Source organism: Aythya ferina, assembly GCF_964211825.1.
Source record: "Aythya ferina genome assembly, chromosome: 10".
Classification (NCBI taxonomy): Eukaryota; Metazoa; Chordata; class Aves; order Anseriformes; family Anatidae; genus Aythya; species Aythya ferina.
Window position 1 is genome coordinate 8,314,719 of NC_140306.1, and position 19,055 is coordinate 8,333,773.

General features: G+C 35.7%; 1 protein-coding gene and 1 long non-coding RNA gene across 7 annotated transcripts in view; both read left to right on the forward strand.

The window, feature by feature from the left end:
* The window catches only part of FHIT (fragile histidine triad diadenosine triphosphatase), a 565,148-nt gene that overhangs the window by 147,054 nt on the left and 399,039 nt on the right, over nt 1–19,055 (forward strand). For all 6 annotated transcript variants that reach the window (XR_014696330.1, XM_084530544.1, XM_084530543.1 and 3 more), the window contains exon 3: nt 14,711–14,832. Coding sequence is in view for 5 of the 6 variants with exons in the window: in XM_084530544.1 (XP_084386670.1) it covers nt 14,733–14,832 (100 nt within the window). In the remaining variant the exon portion in view is untranslated. The remainder of the gene's footprint in view (nt 1–14,710; nt 14,833–19,055) is intronic.
* LOC311441910 lies at nt 14,942–16,700 on the forward strand. The gene is made up of 2 exons (XR_014696331.1): nt 14,942–15,023; nt 15,486–16,700. It is a non-coding gene; the product is annotated as an uncharacterized lncRNA (long non-coding RNA).

The following is a 19,055-nucleotide window of genomic DNA, read 5'->3' on the forward strand; positions in this document are numbered from 1 at the left end:
ATTGAAGGAGAGGGATTTTTGGTGGCTTTTTTTTTTTTTTTTTTCTCTTCCCATGATATCAACTTAGTTTTCATAATTTATTTACATATATGTGTATATATATATATATATATATATACATATATATATATATATATATGAGATACCATTTTGACTTTATAGAAACCAGAATGCCTGACAAGCAACTATATCAGTGTGGGAACTTTTAAAGTTCCTGCAAGTCATAACCTTGAAATATGTTGTTTGGTTTAATATAACAGATTGGAGATGTTAATATCTTTGTAGTGCTTTTTTTTATGCAGTGTTTGTGTGCTCGTGTTTTTGTTGCCGTTTGCTTTAATTTGTTTCTTAGCAATTAAGTACATCTTCAACAGAAAAAATGAGAAAGCTTTTTGTGGATTTTTTTCCTTTCCTTTGTTTTCCAGAAGCTCATAAAGTGAAGAATGCATGTGCATTTTATTAATTCTGTGATTAAATTGTAGGTTTTACAGTTTGTTTGCTAGAAAATGTAAAATCATTAAAAAGACTCCTGGTTTCTGGATGAATTTCAAGCTGCTGGAGCTTAGTTTTCTTAGCTACATTTTATCTCTCTTCCCATGACTAGATATTGTGTGACCCCGTACTTCAGTACATTCTAACAGATTTTAAATGAACGTTTTCTAAATTAGTGAAAGAAAATTAGAAAATTTCCAGGGAAATCCCTTGCTAGATAGCACATCTGTCAGTGCATTTCAAGCTGGAGTAATTTTCATCAGCTACCATCAGCAGTTTTGTTCAAAACTCAAATAAAATGTTTGCTAAAGGCAAATACAATTATTTTAGAGCATATCTCAAACTTTGGTCAAGTACCAAATATTTTACTGCCGAAACTGTAATGTCCCAACTTACATCAACAATGAACCAGTTAAATAAAAAAACTAGCAGAAGCATCTGAAATGACGCACAATAGTGTGAAAATCTCTTGAGACATTCTGTAAGCAAAGTGAAATAGAAATGACTACACTTTCAAGTACTGATAATATGCAGAGATGTTTGTCTTCATCACTAGCTGAAAATGTGGCATATCACTATGTAAATTTGATTTTACTCCTAATTAAATATTTAAAAAAACCTTAGCTTTCTGTTGGCCTTTTGAGAAGATGGAATATTCCAGGTACAACATCTTATGGTTTGATATTACTGTAAACATTGCTTTATATATGTAAGATCTGTTGACAAAGTGTAGTGAAACATTGTTGATTTGAACAAAGAATGTCTTCCAAGTATTCTCTGAAGACATATTCTAGCTAGAATATAATAGATTTCACTTCTTTGGTCCAGCAGATATTCAAGACCGCTGACAGTTTTACACATGAGGTTAGTAAATGAGAATGTTATTTTCTTAATTATTTTCTTAAATATTTGGACAAATAGTCTCTGAGAAATCTGTTTTTTGCACATTTTATTTTTCTTGTCAAATGAACAGTAAATATGTGATGACTTTCAAATTATTGAATATCCACAAAATTCATTGTAATTTGAAGCACATTATGCTGTTTTAGAGCTCAAGTACTCCTTAAACTGATGTAGGATCTGGTTCTGGTCTTCTGTCTTCTGGGTGTAACTCTTCTCACTTTTGATGAGCAACTTGCATGTCATCTCAAAGAAATTAGGACTGGAAACTATCCAGCTTTCTAGAATCTACTGTCATGACTCAGATGACAGGACTGTTTGTGTAGAACTTCCACACAAGTGATGTCAGGGTGCTGTTGCAATTCTTTTTGATGCCTTGAGAGCATGCATGTGCAGTCTGGAGAGGGAGGCACTGAAAGAGGGTTGCCATTGGAAAGGGACTTAGAACCATAGAATCATTAAGGTTGGAAAAGACCTTCAAGATCATCTGGTCCAACTATCAAACTTGCATATACATCTTAAAAGTCTTTATCACCTTTCACCTGCAAGGTGCAAGGGGATTTCTAGAGGGAGAAAGAAGGCACTGCAGAGCATACTGGAGCAATACCATTTTTCCTTGACTCCCCTGTATGCTTCTGGCTTAATATCTGCCTATGTTCACAGGAACTAGCAAAGGGAACATGTCAGTTACTGTTGTTGTTGAGATTAAAAATGGAATGCCTTTGATAAAAATTGAAAGGACAGTCCCCCAACATGTCTTCCTCTCCCTGGTCTCTTATGCTAATACATAATAGGTGTTAACAGAAGCAGCACTTGGACCATTCCAAGCAATTCAAGAGAAAGCTCAGAGAAAGCCTTGCTGAATTTACCAAGCCTAGGCAAGCTCGGTATTTTATTTTTCTAATGGAAATGTTTTTAACCAAGCTTTGTTCATTACCACTTCTGCATGTAAATCAGAGAGATTCACAATGAGATCATGTTTCTTTCTTTGTATATAAATGTTACACATACAAACTGCACAGAAAGAATATGATTAAGAATGCAAAAGCAAGTAGTTGAGAGAAGAGGGTGTTAGCATTAAAGTTGGCATTGCAACCTAAATTCAGCTTCTGTTATGCATATGCATTATGATAAACTCTTTAACTGCAAAATCTTATAGTACTTTTCCAGGAGACTTCTTCCTTACTCAGTACATGATATGGACAGTACTCAATTAATGAGCGGCTATTTAAGATGTTGTTTTGTCCTTACTGTTTGATGTGTGGCCTTAAGCATTATTTACATCACATCATTCAGACCCGGCTCAGAAGTCAGAATTATTAATTTCCTCATAGGCTTTTCTATGATGCTCATCACTACAGTATCCAAGTGCTTCACAGGTTTTAAATTAAATTTATCTCCACAAAGCTCCAGTGAGGGAAGTGGTATTATCTCTGTTTTACAGATGGGGAACTGACAGAGATTAAGGTCAGAAAAAAATCACCAAATTTGGTTGCACATTTTAAGACATAAGTTTGGGTTTATAGTGCAATTCAGATTGTGTAGTGCTTATTGTGTTCAGAAAACTGCACTTACTACTTCAGCTTCAGGTGTGCTTTCCTCATGTCTAGAAATGTACCCCCACATCCCCAGTGTATAAACAGGAAATTTAAATGGCATTACTCATCGCTAACAAGAAGTTCATGTTTGCTACCTCATGTAGCATCACAGAGGATCTCTGAGCTTTCTCGGAAAGAGTTTCAGTGAGTCACTTGCAGAGCTGAAGAGACAGTGGCTCCTGTTGAAAGCTCTACTGTATGATTTTACATGACTGTTTCTTAATGGTTGTACATAAATTGGGGGTACACAATCCATCTGAATTCTTATATTTGTCAATTTTTGATTGCTTGACATTTGCAATGGAGAAAGACTAATTGGGAATATTGAAATTTGTGATCCAGTTAATTTGGGGAATGAATATTAATTGAGAAACCATGTTGATTAAAATTTCCTGGCTATTTTTTTCTATTATACATATTAGGAGGATCTTCACAAATTTACATTCATTTACTTTCTTAGTATATTCAGATTTATTTCCTCTGTGAAGACATTCTACATCCCAAAAGATTCATGAGTTAATCTAGCAAAATAATTTTCCTTTGTTTAGGAAAACTTTAATTGGCTGTTTATACGTGTTATATCCACATTTTATATAGTAAGTATATAAGGTGGGCAGGGGTCACCTAATGGCTCTCTACAAGTACCTGAAAGGAGCCTGTAGCAGAGTGTGGGTCAGTCTCTTCTCCCATGCAGCAAGCAGTAGGACGAGGAGATGGCCTCAAGTTGTGCCAGGGGAGGTTTAGGTTGGATATCAGGAAAAAATTATTCATTGAAGAGATTGTGAAGCATTGGAACGAACGAGCTGTCCAGAGAAGTAGTTGAGTCACCATCCCTGGAGTTATTTAAAATAAGTGTGGATGTGGTGCTTACAGACACAGTTTAATGGTAGACTTGGCAGTGCTAGGTTAATGGTTGGATTTGATGATCTTAAGGGGCTTTTCCAACCAAAGTGATTCTGTGATAAATACAGTGATTGGGAGTCTCTCAACCAAGATGGGTATATTTATATATTTTCCCAAAGCTCTTTGAAATCTTTAGCTGACAATTATTACAGAAGTGAGATGTTTTTCAGTGTGGCTCTGCTTATCAGAGCAGTGGCCATGTATGTTACAATTGCCTAGCTATTTGCAGAAGCAGTTTCTTTAAATGCTTTTTTAGCGTTAACCTACATGTAGCTTGTTATTAGACTACATTCCCGCTGTTGTGCCAAGTGCATAGATTTTGTGGAACTGGAAGGCTACTATACGTGTAGAAAGTTGGGAGGCTTTGTCCTCGCTATGAAATGCACTTGCATAAGCAAATAAATTTCTTATAACAAGAGAAAATGAAATTTTCAGTAGCTTCAGTCAGGGTCCCTTGTGCTAACAGCTGTAACCATTTCCGGGCTGCTCTGAAACAGTTATTCCCAGAGCTTTATGGTATTGCTGTGACATTATTACAGAACAACTTCTTGCTTTGGGGGAAAAATGAAAGTTAGCGAGAACTTTGCTTGTCTAAGTAGAACTACCAACTGGGCAGCTTGTGTAGTACATATGGATCATGGAAATATTCTTCTAAATAATAAAGGGAAGGCAAATTAAATCCATTATTTAACAGCTGTGATAGTAGTCCAAATTTTTAATTTTAAATAACTGATTTGTTCCCACTTTCTGTAAAATATTTGATCCTGGTACTCAAGTAGTTAAGGCTGTAGTGCATGGCTGTGGAAATGAGCTAGCAATCTGTTTTACAAGTTATCTGTCCAGTGGAAACCAGTGCAGTCTGAGGAATTCACAAATAAATCAGAGTTTCAGCTTTGACAAATGCCAGCCAAATTCTTGAACCTACAGAGGGACCTCCAGCTTAGTTCTCTGCCAGTTTGCTGAGCTTCAGCCTAAACATTCATCCTGCAGATTGTAGATTAAGATTTAATCATGTCTATAGATTTCTAATTACTCATGAATATCTTATTAGAAAGCCTTGCTGGCAAGGAACTCCAAAGCACTTTCAGTAAATTATACAGAAATTTGTTCCAGAATTAGTTGCAGAGCAGTCATCTGGCACCCAATTCTTGTTTAAAATGTTATCAAATTTACTGACAAATCAGAATATAATACTGTCTCAGTTACTCCAATTCACCATGTGACCATAAATGTTTTTTTTTTAATCTTGAAAAGTTAAAAAGAATAACAGTAAAACATTTTTGTTGATGCCTGAAGTGATGTGGAGTTGGAAAGAAAGCCAGAAATGCAGCAGAAACATACAGAATTATTTGCTTGGTTTATAGCTTGATTATGTGACTCATGCAATTCTGTACGGTAAGACTAGGTCCAGGGATAATCATTGAAACTGCCTAAAAGGAAACAAATTCAGGAACCTTGGGGTAGTCACAGATGGATTAAATTGCATGCTTTTCAGGATATTTGGCAAAAATAAAATAAAAAACAAGCTGGAGAATGATGTGCACATACAGTTACAGTTATAATTAGTAAATGCTATGACATACTTATGTCATAAGACCATTATTATCATACAATTGTAGAAATCATGCATAATTAAAACTTTTCCTATGTTTAAAGAAACATTTTAAGAGTTCTTCAACTTTACCAAAGGTGCAGGCCAGCATTTTGAAAATGCAGGTCAAGGCTATTTACCGTAATACATTCCTCTCTGATCTTGACTTACCTGCAGTATTTATGCTGCACAGTGTTAGGCACCTTCCTACGTGCATACTTTTGAAATTTGACTTAAAAGATATGGACAAGACTGTCTTTGACTTCTCTTGCTTGAGGAAAATTAACTAAAGAGGAAATGCTGGAGTTGCTGCATCCTGGTTATACTTTCTGACTTCTCAGAGTCACCTACTGAAGCTAGAAAACTGAATGATACCTTTTAGTGGTTAACTTACTAAGATCTCACATCTACTGTGGAAAAAGGCTCATAAAGTAATTTCAGGTGAAAATATTGAAATAGAAAGTGTCTTGGGAGATGTATGCAGCAGTGATTCCTATTTCAGCAGGTAGTGCAGTGTTCATCATTTTACTCTAGATAAAGCTTACTGCTGCAAGAAGGTGTTGTGCATCTATCCTATCCTATTTCTCCATTCTCTGTTATTCCAATTTAAGAGCCGTAGTTTCACAGATGCTGTATCAGGACACCATACTATAACCTATAGTTCGTTACTTATGTGTATATTACCTATAGTTACTATGTATATACAGAATGTGAATTGTTGAAAATCAGGGGGAATGTACAGAGAAGGAAAGTAAAACCTAGAGCAGTGTACAGCCTTTTTCAGACTGATTTCTTTACTCATAACCCCCATTCTTTACAGTAGTTCACCAACAAGTGCAGTCCTTTAAATATTTGTGTTACATTTATTAACTCAGATGAAATGCTTGTGGAGAAACTTGGATATTGAAGGAATTGCTCCAAGTATAGCAAATCCATAGTATTACAGAGGGAAAACCATGCTGTAATATTAATATGTTGCATTCAGAATGAAATTAAATGTGATTTAATTTGAATCATTCCATAGTTTTATTATTCAAGTATTATTTTTACTTCACATGGGCAAAAAGTGTGGTCAGGAGCTGCTGTGTGTGTGGACTTTTTCTTTTTTTTGAATATCCGGAAGTCCTGGCTGTTTCATTCTTTCTGTTGATAATTTTCTTTTTAGTAAGTCTGGATTTACTTTGACTCTGCAGTCCTTTAGTTAAAGTAGTTTCGCCTGAAGAGAGTGAAACTTTTGGGATCTTTCAGTTTCTCTGGTGGTAAGTATCAAAAAGCTTAAAGTACAAAATACAATCAGGACAAAAGAATAAAATACAGTAGAGCAATCTTTAAGGTATGTACTGAATCCAATAGGTTTTCTTTTTTTTTTTTTTTTTTTTTTTTTAAGTGACAATACTGGTTTCTTAGTGCCATAATGTACATCGTGACAGTGCATCACTCCCGCCTCTTGCTGGTTCTGATGAATGTTCAAAAATGCAGTATAGTTAAAGCTCTAATACCACATATGGGAATGCTCTAAAAAAAATCACACTGCTGGGAAAACCTCTCTAACATTTTTTTAATGCTCTCAGTGATCATGTTGACCTATCTTATGTTTGCCCATCCCTGGAGCCACATGAGATCATGTAGCACGATGTTTTAAGTTTAAAAAAGGAAAAAAAAAAAAAAAAAAAAAAAAAAAAAGTAATACCATGTAACATCTATTGCTCATTGCACACTTATTTTTGTCATGATTTTTGTATTTATGCAATTTCTTGTGCTGGCCCTGAGTTGTGTGGCCCATCCTTTTGCCATGGCACAGACTTGATCTGATTCTCTCTTTCTAATTGTTCTTCGTTTAATACCATCATAGAATTTTGGTAAGAGCCATTTCTCTCTCCTCCCCATGGACTCTTACTCCTTGAATCTTTTCACTTAACTGCAAGCAGCTTGTCTTCTGCAACTCTATTTACCACATCTCTTCTATCCAATACTATAGATGTCTAAATCACATTCACTCGAAGGAAACAGTAAGACACTTCAGGGGAAGACTTAGTCTTGGTATGTGTTACTAAAGCCTATAAAGTGACTTTATATAGTGCTATATAAGTAATAAATAAGAATGCTAAAACATGACAGCTTTTCTTCTCTCTGCATTTTTAAAGCCATCTTTTTCTACTGAAGGGTAAAGCAAAAAAATATTCCTAGCTGTTCCACCGCATTAGCTCGTAGTTTGTAGCCTCAGAAGAGATGAGTTTAAACTCCTGTTTTTCAGAGTGCAGGGTGCTAGTCTCAGTAGTAACCTTCTTCCCCCATCTCTACCTTCCCTAGGGTAGAGTTCCTTACACTTACGTATCTCAAGCAATGTCCCAATCTTCCATTGTTCCTCTAGCATGTAAGGTAGCCCTAGGTAGCCACCCTGGAAGAAGGGATTTTCACAGTATAATTTCCGTCAGTTGTTGCACAGTGTGTAGCATTCCCTTGAATTTTTCCTTTTCTGCCTTTCAACTTTCTGCTTTAGAAAACGGCATGATCAGTATTAATATTTTTTCCCTGATAAAAATAGAAATGTCTGGTGAAGAAGTTTGTGAAGATCTAGATCAACAGTCTTGCACTGGGATTCTGTTTAAAGGATTATCGGTTGGAACATCACTGTGTGTTAAGTTCATGGCTGTGTGTTTTGGCATAAAATGGACATAAACCCGCTCCGGTATAATGCAAGACAGGAATTTTATTTCATGTTAGTCATAATAAATGTTTGTTTGGAAAAAGTAAAGTTTCATGTATTTCTAGGGTGTCAAAATAGAAAGGATGTTTTAATGTGATATTTAGAAACAAGTCCTAATGTAAGGAAAAATCAAGCTGTTATCTGATCACACAGACAGACATTGAGCTTCCACTGCCAGAATTATTTCTCAGGATGGTTAGATGCTGTATGAGTCATCTTCTAATAAACACAATATACAAATAGACAGTTGAAGTATGTAAAGCGTGCTTAGCTTTTTCATGACTGTTCTCAGACCTCATTTTTCTTTGTTTAATGGATTATACAGTTCTTCTGGCTCCACAAATCTTTTCATTTATCGTGTATAAGTTTGCACTCGTTACCTGAATTATAAGGAACAAACAAGTTGGCCTAATTTGTATTCCAAAATACTTGTTGTAGAAATGAATTTGACAAATAATTCTACATAATTTAAAAATATTTATGCCCTCTATGCATATTATAGGTGGTATTTTGCTCTTGCTGTCTAGCTTGATTCTGTGTTTGTTGATTACCTTGTCAATGTTGTGATTGCTGTACAATGTTGCTACAGAGCTGTTCGCTTCCTTTTAGGTGTCTGTATCCTTCTCAGTCAACAACGATGTGTGTGTCTGGAAGTTTGAATTTCCTATTTATTTATTTATTTAATGAAGACTGTAAATGTCATAGGAATGACAGACCAGATAGCTGGGAGGGAAGTGTGAGCTATAGACAAGCAGTTTAATGCCTGAAGAGGAACAAATTTGAAAAATTGTTCCATCTTTCTCTGCTGAGCATGATGTTACATGGTATGGAATGTCTCCCTGGCCAGTTAAGCTTATATGTCCTGGCTGTGTCCACTCCCAGTTTCTTGCCCACACCCAGGCTACTCACTATGAGTAGGAAGAATGGGAGAAAAAGAGAAAGCCTTGTTCAGTTATAGCTAAAACATCTGTCATCGGTATTGTTTTAGTCAAAAATTCAAAATGCAGTGCCATGCAAGCTACTATGAAGAAAGTTAACCCTATCCCAGTCAGATCAGTATGATTAGAAACTAGGTAATTTTCATCAGGATCCATTCACGAGGCCTCCATCAGGTTGCTGTTCATGATGCTATTAGTGTTACCTGGATTGTGCTGTACTCAGGGCAGGGTGCTACTTGGTCAGTAAACTTTGTGTAGACATGTTCTTGGGTCTCCTGGTGTAAACCAAGAGCTACAGATAAGCAGTTGGAGAAGAGGAGAAAGGGGCCGTTCTTGTCATGGTCACTCCCTAGGCAAATCTGCTGTAGCAGCAGTACTGGAGCTTGCAGGTGCAAGACTGTGAGGACAACAGTGTGAGAGCAGAATGGAAAAACACAGCCCTGGGGGGGCTGGGAAACAGTAGTGCTGCGGTGTGGGTGAAAGGGATCAGATAATTTAGCTTGTTTGACTATGCTAAGAAAACAATACGATGTTTAAATAGTAATAATTTTGATGTTTTATTTGCTGCTAGATTAAGCAGGTGAAGCCACTTGTACTGGATTCAAGTCTATCATAATCTGTGTATGATGTAAGAAATCACTCCCTGTCAACAATACCAAGACTGGTTGCATGCATCACATTTAATGGGCTTTCTGTTCAGTAGCTTCTGTGGGCGGTGAAAATGGAAAACAATCTGCACAATCTTCTCCCTTCAGTGCCATGTAGAGCATTAAATACCAACCCCATTGAGAGAAACTAAGCTTTGGCTGTCAGATGCTTGAGCACCTTTCCTAGTTTTATAATAATTTCTGGCTTTTTCAGAACAGAAATAGCAATGGGATGCTATATTTTGTCTGTCAGAGACGGTCTTTTTTCGTTGTTTTATTTTAATTAGAGGCCTTTTTCTGAAATTGGAAGAATTCACAATATCTAGTTAAATCTTGTACAAGGGCAAGAGTGGAGGATGCTGAGACATAGCCCCTGTAGGAAGAAAGGGATAGTAGAAAAAATTAGTAATTTTAGAATATTTTTTGTTAGTGTTTTTAAGTTCTCTTTGATCAAAGTGGCAAATCCTCACTATTAGGAACAAGAAAATTCATTGCTATGTGCTTGGGTTAAATAAGTAATAGTCTGAACTGTGTGGATTTCATCTTCACAAAGTAGCAGCAATGGGAGGGAATAATTTAAAAAATGGTAAAGCACGACAAGAGAGGAGATAGCATGCAGGGCAGTTCTTCATAGTACGACATTCATTGAATGTGATGAATTCAGATGTCTAAGTAGAAATATCTCTCTCTGCACAATAACACCTTTTAGAGGGAAAAAATCCAAATATACATTAAGTATATAATTGTGGGGGATAAAGGGCAGTTTAGGAAATGCCATAGGAAAATCTGAAGTTAGCCACAAGCGTCATTAACTGTAGATGATATGCATCATTTAACCACTCTGTGTTACACAAGTTGTCTTATCTTGTAGATTTAAAAAAAAAAAAAAAAAAAAAAAGAAAGTAAAACAAAAACAAAAAAATGTTGTTTTTTTGTAAAACAAACAAACAACAACTACTTATGCCATTTTGCTGTGTTTTAACATAGAAACTGAGTAGCGGAATAAGGATTGTCAAAATTAACGAACAGGTAACCTTAATACAGTAATATGGTAAACTTTAAATTAAAAATACTTCTCTCCTTGTTTCTGAAATATTCCTAATCATTAGAACAGAGAGATAATTGTATTATAATTGGCTTTTTTCAATATACACATTTTAAGTGAGCAGCCCGTTTTGCATTATCTTATGTTCTGTCCTCACAAGCAAATTTGTAGTTTCTCTAGAACACTACTAATGCAACTGTTCAGCACAAGTCCTGAGCTTTGTTCCCAGCAGGTGGTGACCTCAACACCTCCTAGCTAAGGACAATTAAATGTACGATAAAATAAAAGGGTGTTACGGAGTACCAGCACTGCCTCAAGTAAACATCCAGGTGGGAGGTCTGTAAAGGCAGGAAGAATTAGTGCAATCTCTCCTTATGGGCACTAGAGGGAAAGTCATTTCCAAAGGTATTCTAGACTATTGGTCTGTGGTGATGACACATGACAAGTATACACTTATTTTGTGTATTTGAAGCCAACATTTTTACAGCATCCACTATTCAAGGCTAGGTTGGATTGGACCTCAAGAAAACTGATCTAGAGAATTGTATCATGGCAGGTTGTTTGAAGTAGATGATCTTTAAAGCTCCCTTCTAACTCAAACCATTCTATGATCTAAAAATATAAAGCACAAAACTAAACCCTCAGCACCCCAAACCAAGTACATTGGGAGAATTGACACCTAAGTTTAGATTTCTTCTCAAAATTACATTAAATGTATGAGTAGCATTTCTAGAGGCTGGGTAAATATGACTGTTCTTGATATTTTACAAAACTGGTAATATATGAAAATATGTCAGTATATCTCAACATTTTTCTTAATTTTAGCACTCTTACTTTTAAGGGTATAATGTAGAGTGCCAATGTGAGGGTTTGTTTCGTTTGTGGGTTGTTTTTTTTTTTGTTTGTTTGTTTCTTCCCCTCTAGTAGAGGATATACAGATTTGAGATCTGTTGTGACTGTAAAATTAGTCCACTTGTTATACTAGCCTTTAACACTATACTCCCACCTACAACTACAGGAGCACAGCTTGAAGGAAATTTAATTAGGAAAATGAGGGAGATGAAAAAGGCAATGTAATATATACGCGCAATATGAAGAAGAGTAAATACACTTTTTATCTGAATAGTCAGAATAGAAACTGTGTTAAACTGAGATGAAATTTTCTTTTATTAGAAATGGATTTCTTTCATTTTTTAACATTACTACCTAATTGCCCTCCTTATTACTGGGATTAAAAAGACTACTATCATTAAAGAAGAAACATCTTTCACAAATTATATTTAGATTATGGTTTTAGCTGGCAATGACCTTCTCATTATGTGAAAAATGGAAATCCCCAGGGGAACAGACTTAGTGAGGTGATTCCTATCAGCTGGGAAGCCCTGTGCACACACTATTTGCATCTCATGACCTGCATGCATACACCTGTACTGTATCAATTTCTGCTTGTTTACAGGTCATTCAAGCAATAAGCAGGTAGAATTCGGATGACTGAGAACCTGCTCTGCTGGTAGCAGTTTCCTGCCTCACTGCACTCTGGAATATTCCAGCCTTGCTGCAGTGTGCTGCTACATAGCCATGAGTTTTTCAGTTACAACCGTTACTCATTTTCCTAATGTATTTTTTAGCATTTGTATTGGTGCTAAGCATAGATGATAACGCTTTACAGAAAAAACACAAAGGATCACTAGGACAGAAAACAGCTTAAGTAATATCTAATAGATAATTGTTTAAGAAAAAAAAAAAAAAAAACACAACATAATCTCTTTTCATAATTAGAGAGGAGAATACTGGGGTCTGCAGTGTTTCATAGTGCAACCAATACAACCATCGCACATTTGAAACACATGCGTTAGTTATTTAGTCTGAATTGAGAGAAAGAAATACACTATTCAGGCATATTATTATATAGTAAGCAAATACGAAAGCATTTGATACATTAATTTTATGCATGGAATTTCAAAATGTTCTAATGATTATTTGAGTTCTAGATTCTGGGTCAGACCAATTGTGCTGTAACCTGATTTTTCAGACTCTTGCTTAGGGAGGTGTGAGGCCAGGGTTTTTATTGCACTCACTCTTCCTGGATGCATGCAGTAGGTATATTAAGACCATGTGGCACGGTTGATCTAAATTTCCCAGGCTGCGGTTACTGTGTGTGGATCCATTTAGAATTTTCAGAAAATGAATTTTTTTATTGCTTTTAAAGAATTTAAAATATTCATTAAGATTAGAAAAAGAGCAGTGGTGATCCGAACTCTATGCCAAATAGTGCTGCGTATGTTTATTTTGGCAAATATGTTGAGTGTATTTATGCAGGTTGTCAGCTCAGCTGACAAAATCTTTTTTGAGTATCTCTCCAAAAATAAAGAAGAATATATGATTAAAATATATATATATTTATATATATATAAATATATATATATAAATATATATATTTAAAAAAAAAATATATATATATATAAATATATATAATATATATTTATATATAAAGGATTCCATGCTGCAGCCATGGAGGAGACCACAGTGGAGCAGGTGGACCTGCACTGATGGAGGCTGTGGCCTGTGGAGGGCCAGTGCCAGAGCAGGCACCCAGCCAGACCTGTAGCCTGTGGAGAGGAACCCACACAGGAGCAGGTGACCTGGCAGGAGCTGCTGCCCATGGGAGACCCAGGTTGGAGCAGTTTGCTCCTGATGGATGGACTCCATGGTACAGAGCCATGTTGGAGCAGTTCTTGAAGAGCTGCTGCCTGTTGGAAGCCCAAGCAGGATCAATCAGTTCAAGGAGGATGGCATCCCGTTGGAGGGACCCCACGGCACAGGGGATGAGAGTGACCAAGAAGGAGTAGTGGAAGTGTTTGTTTGAACAGATAGACGGAGTGAGATGCTAAGTTACAAAAAAATGTTTAGATTAAGAACCATGTGAAAATGGAATCCATGCCAAGGACTTGAAATGTAGGTATCCAGGCGTTTGAGTATTACTAAACACCGTAGGCTTGCAAGAAAAAAACTGCATCAAAAGACCCCATTAGACTCTAATAGTGTCTTTTCCTCCATCAAAGTAACTTATAAAACTGAATTTTCTGATGAGTCACTTGGTTCAAGTAAGGTAATACTATTGTAATGCTTTTGATGTGTCTGAAATACTGTGTCACATGAAATTTTTCATAACTTCATATTTTACTCTGCAGCATCTTGGATATTTCTGATTGAATTAAATACGTTAAATAATTTAGGGCTTAAAGACCTAAAATAGATACTGTTAGGATTGTGCCTTAGTTATTTAAGCAGGATTTTCATTGTCTCCAAAAGACAAGAAAATTTTAGTGAATGAAAGTGGGAATCTTTGGTTCTATGTTTAAGAGAAAACATTGCATACAGCTATTGATCTTCACATCAGTTGCTCAAATTGGAAAGCATGGACAGAAAATGACCAACTAATTTGTTTTTCTTAGTTAACTGGTATTTCTTCAGTTGAGGTATTTAGTGGACAGGTTGATTTAGAAAATGTAGTTTCTTTATTTTGAAAGCCTCTATGTGCATTAATTCACAAAGGGCACGTGAAATATTATTTGTGCTTTTCTAAGCACGTATGACTCAAAATGTGTATAATACACAACGAATGAAAACGGGAGGAAGAAATTAACTCTCTGTCCCAAATTTTGTAGCCCAACCAAGATGATTGGTTTTAGAAATCAATGTAAAAATCACGCTTTGGAAAGAAGTCACCCCTTCACATCAGTGATATTTTTGGAAAGGTTGGTGATACCTTGGTAAGCCCAGGAGGCACTTTCTTTCAGAAGCAACCCAGACAACTTGGCTAACTTATTCCTATTGCTCAGAAAAACAAAGTCAGTCTCATAATTATCTTAACTGTTGTCTCTTTCAGAACCCAGAGATTAACATTTATCATGCTGAGATTCGGGCAGCACATCATCAAGCCCTCCGTGGTCTTCCTGAAGACTGAGCTCTCCTTTGCTCTTGTGAACCGCAAGCCGGTGGTCCCAGGCCGTATCCTTTTGAACAGTGCCTTGGCCATGGGTGCCTGTGTTCTGTGGAGAAGCTGAGGAAGGTTGGCATGCTCTGAAGGCCAGGTAGGATGTTGCGCGGATTTATTCTGAAACCAGGCGGTGGAACGTAATACGCTTGATTGGTGTTGCAGAACTGCCGAAAAGGGTTGCTTAGCAACTGTGACCTTACAGGTGAATTTCTATTGACCTTTTCACCACAGAAGATGTATAAACAACAGGTGCTACTAAAAGCATTTTAAAGTGTATCTGAGAGGATACTGTTTAAATTTCATATTATGCTAAATAACACATACTGCTTCCCTTTTAATAACGTCACTTATTTTTAGATGTGGTAACTTCTTTATGGAGGATTTGCAACTTCTTGTAGCTAAATGTACACAATTTGTCAAATGGCAGCAGAATGCTCTATGAAGACTATTATTTTTTGGGGGGGAACAGATTGCTTTGATTAATTTAGGTAGGAATGGATTAAATAAGCCATCTGTATAGCAAACACACTTTCTGAGGAAAAATGAATCCCCATGTTGTAAGCAAAACTTAGTTTTTAGAAGTTTTAAGGGAACTTGATTGTGCAAGATGCTAAATGCATCTATTCAGTTTATTTTATAATGTTGTGTATTATTTCATAGTTAGAACTCTGGTGCTACGTAACTTGTGCTGATTTCAGTGGCTGGAGGTTGAACTTTTCAGAAATATTCAAGACTGATCATTTCCACAGAGGTTTATGGTAAAATTTTAGTAAGAACTGTTAAGAAATGGCTGAATGCATGTTGGGGGGAAAAGAAGTCTGGAGTTCATTGAAAGCTTTTCTGTACTTTTCTTTTGTTTCTCATAATTTAATATATACTTTTAAATTTAGTAGCTTTTAATATAATTTTATATCTATAAAAGTATTTTATTCCTCTGAAATTTTGAATGTCCCTCTCTTCTCATTACTTCTGTATATTATAACTGTTCAATGTAGAACTTCTTGGTATACCTGTTTTGAATGTTTCTATTCATTCCAGAAATCAGATCATTTGGTTATAAATGTATGACAAATATGCACAGACTTTATAGAAACTAAACATGTTACCATCAATATGTTTCAATGAATTAAACTAATTATTTTTCTCCAGTAAGAGTTTCTAAGCTATCTGATGTAAATTGACATGGCTTACAGAGCCATCATGCTTTTAGGCAAAAAATGGCAAAATATGTTCAAAGATATCTAAAGACACTATCCCATTAGTCATTGTGAGTTGAGGAGCTTGTAAATTCTTGACCGGTATGTAGGTTTATGCATTGTGGAGGTAAATAAGTAAATTAGAGTAAAAGAGAGTAAATAAAATGTTTTCTGTACTGTATGTGGAAGTTTTTAAAACAATAGTTCTATGGTTATAGTTATATGCAATAGTTATATTTTATTATTATATCGCTATTATATATGTATAGTTATATACAATAGTTACATTGTATGTACATAGCTCTAAAACAATAGTTCAATTCTGTTGGTTAGTTAAGTGAACAATCGCATCTGTTATTAAACAATGAAGAGGTATTTCAGATGAAAGAGTTGTTTTAAAGTTTTGTTAGCATCTAGAAGTGACAGTTTAAGGATCCTATAAAACTTAATTATTACAAGTTTCTTTCCTTCTTAAATAATTAAAGATTATAAACTCTAGTTGCATAGTTATTGCTGACTGTTTGGCAGATACATTTATTTGCTCAGGTTTAGCTTTGTTATCCATGTAATGAGTATTGCAGCATATTTTATAGTGTCACATTGTTTTAATAGCTCATGTGTTGTAATATATAATATAGTCTTTGTTTCTCTGTTGAATAAATGTTCAGATAATAAAACTCCAACACTTTCCCTCTCTCATTACACTAAGAAAAAAAAATTAGAAAAGATCTTAATGCAAAGGCTGGAACACAGTATGTAAAATAGAGCAATTTGCAGTTGTAAGCTTTTAAAATGTCTGTATAATGCAGCATTTGTCTCAAGACCTGGCAGTAACAAGTGTATTTTCTTTGTTTTATTGCAATAATTTTATCTGCCTTGTCTTTGGCACACTTATGACATTCCTTTTTTTTTTTTTTTTTTTCTTTTTTTTTTCCTGTAGAAAATAAAATATTAATGCATGTGAATTAGAGAGACAAAGGAAATCAGTTTGAAAGCCAGCTCACTCCAGGTGGTGGCTTTAATTAACTTGTAAGGTTGAAATTCCATCTTGAAACAGAACATAGGATTGGAGTTGTGAATTTGTTGTAATAGTTTTAAAATACAGTTGTGCTCTGAGAAATTTCAGTAAAAATAGTCTCGTGGAAATCGCTGTTTTGTGATTTGAGCAATCCTAAAGCATGTTTACTCAGTTAACGCATTAAAAGTTTTGTTTATTTCTATCTGTTGGTCCTGTGAATTCAGCTTGACACTTGAAAGTCAAACTGTGCTTGTAGTAACCAAGAGTAGGAATAGCAAGAACATAGTATTCCTGGCAAGGGAAAAGCTGTCCTGTTCCTGGAGAGAATGCCTTATCTGACTCAGCATTAGACTTCTGTCTAATGGGTGATGAACTTTTTTGCAATTGGAACCCCTTGAGGGAAGATGTAGTGGTTATTGCAAATTGTGAAATAAGAAATAGCTGGTACCTTAGTATGGAGCAGGTGGTATGTGACATTGAACTGGAATCTCTGCTGTCCAAGCAAAAACGTGCTCATTTGGTTGACACTACTAACAAACTCATTCACTTCTTTTGGCGTAACCAAACCGAGATGGAGAGCTATGCACGGCCAGTGTACAGAATTAGTGTTTGCCTTCCACTCCCCACCCAGGGGGCTCAAGAGGTCTTGATTAGTGACATATTGTTTTAGGGGGTGCTTTTTCCCCCGTTTTGTACAGAAATGTTGTGATGCTGTTTCAGCAATCCCTGTGGATTCTTATAGAGACAAGAGTCTAGATGGGAGTACTGTGTGCAGTGAAAATCTTAGAAGTTAGTTTGGGAGCAGGGAGGAGGTGAGCCTCCTCCTGGGAAATGTACACACTGTACATTTCCCAGCAAGCTTACACAGGTACAAATACCATGTTTCATGAAAAGTGGAGTCCCTGTTTCCTATAAGTGCTGGTAACTTGCTGCTCTGTGAAGAGAGATTGTGAAAGTAGTCTGTTGCTGTCTTGAAAAACTACTAATTGTATTAGAGAAGGTAGCTATTCACTAGCTGCAATACTGCAAGGGGTGTTGATACTCACTGGATGCAGCCCTTCCTTCGCTCAGAATGCAAGGCAAGAAGTGAATCAGCTCTAGTAGCTATGTTTCTGCTTGTCTTCTCAAATCATTTCATTCGTAGTCTTGCTGCTTCCATAGTTCACAGCAGAACTGTAGTGTGTTTTTAAGAAAATCCATCTGCTCCTTGACGTGGACTTTTTGCTCTTTAATATGGCTACAAATACTTTGTGAATGACCTACCATTTTATTGATGTTTTCCTAGCCATATGGCATGGCTTTACATGGTTTTGCTCACATCTTCAATAAATATGAACTGTGTTTTTTATCACTTTCTCACTGTATTGTGCAGGATGCTTGCTTTCATCTGGTGTTAAACATGAAAAATGAATTTGAACATTAGTAGAATCCATTTGGGAACTAGAAGTTTTTTTTTTTGTAAATAAAATTATTCATTTGTTATGTCCTACTTTTTTTTTTTCTTTTTTTTTTTTTTTTTTCTTTTTTTTTCTTTTCCAGCAGACAAGATATTGATCTTTGGATTTCTGTTCAGGATGCCATAAGGAGAACTAGCACAACAGGAACACAGCAACATTTGTAAATTGATTGAATGCAATACGTAATGACAGACAAACATCAGATCTATGGCAGTACTATATTATACAAAGCATTTTTCAACAGTTTATTGAATTGGTTATTAAAAGAAAAAAAAAAGCACAACATGCTTTCCATCCGGGAATGATGAGCTGAGGGCTATCAGGACTAAGCAATTTTATAGTAATTCATGGTAGACAGTGCAGCACTTCCAATAAGTGCACATGTATGCACATATAATAAATTAGAATAAATCCTTTACATAAAAAAAAAATCATCCAGGATTGATTACAAAAAGGGCATTCAACTTAAAAATATATATATAAAAATAAATAAATAATAAAAAAAATCAAGCAAAGAAAAAAACAACAAACCGTTCAGCTGTTATATATTAAGTGTTGCCGGA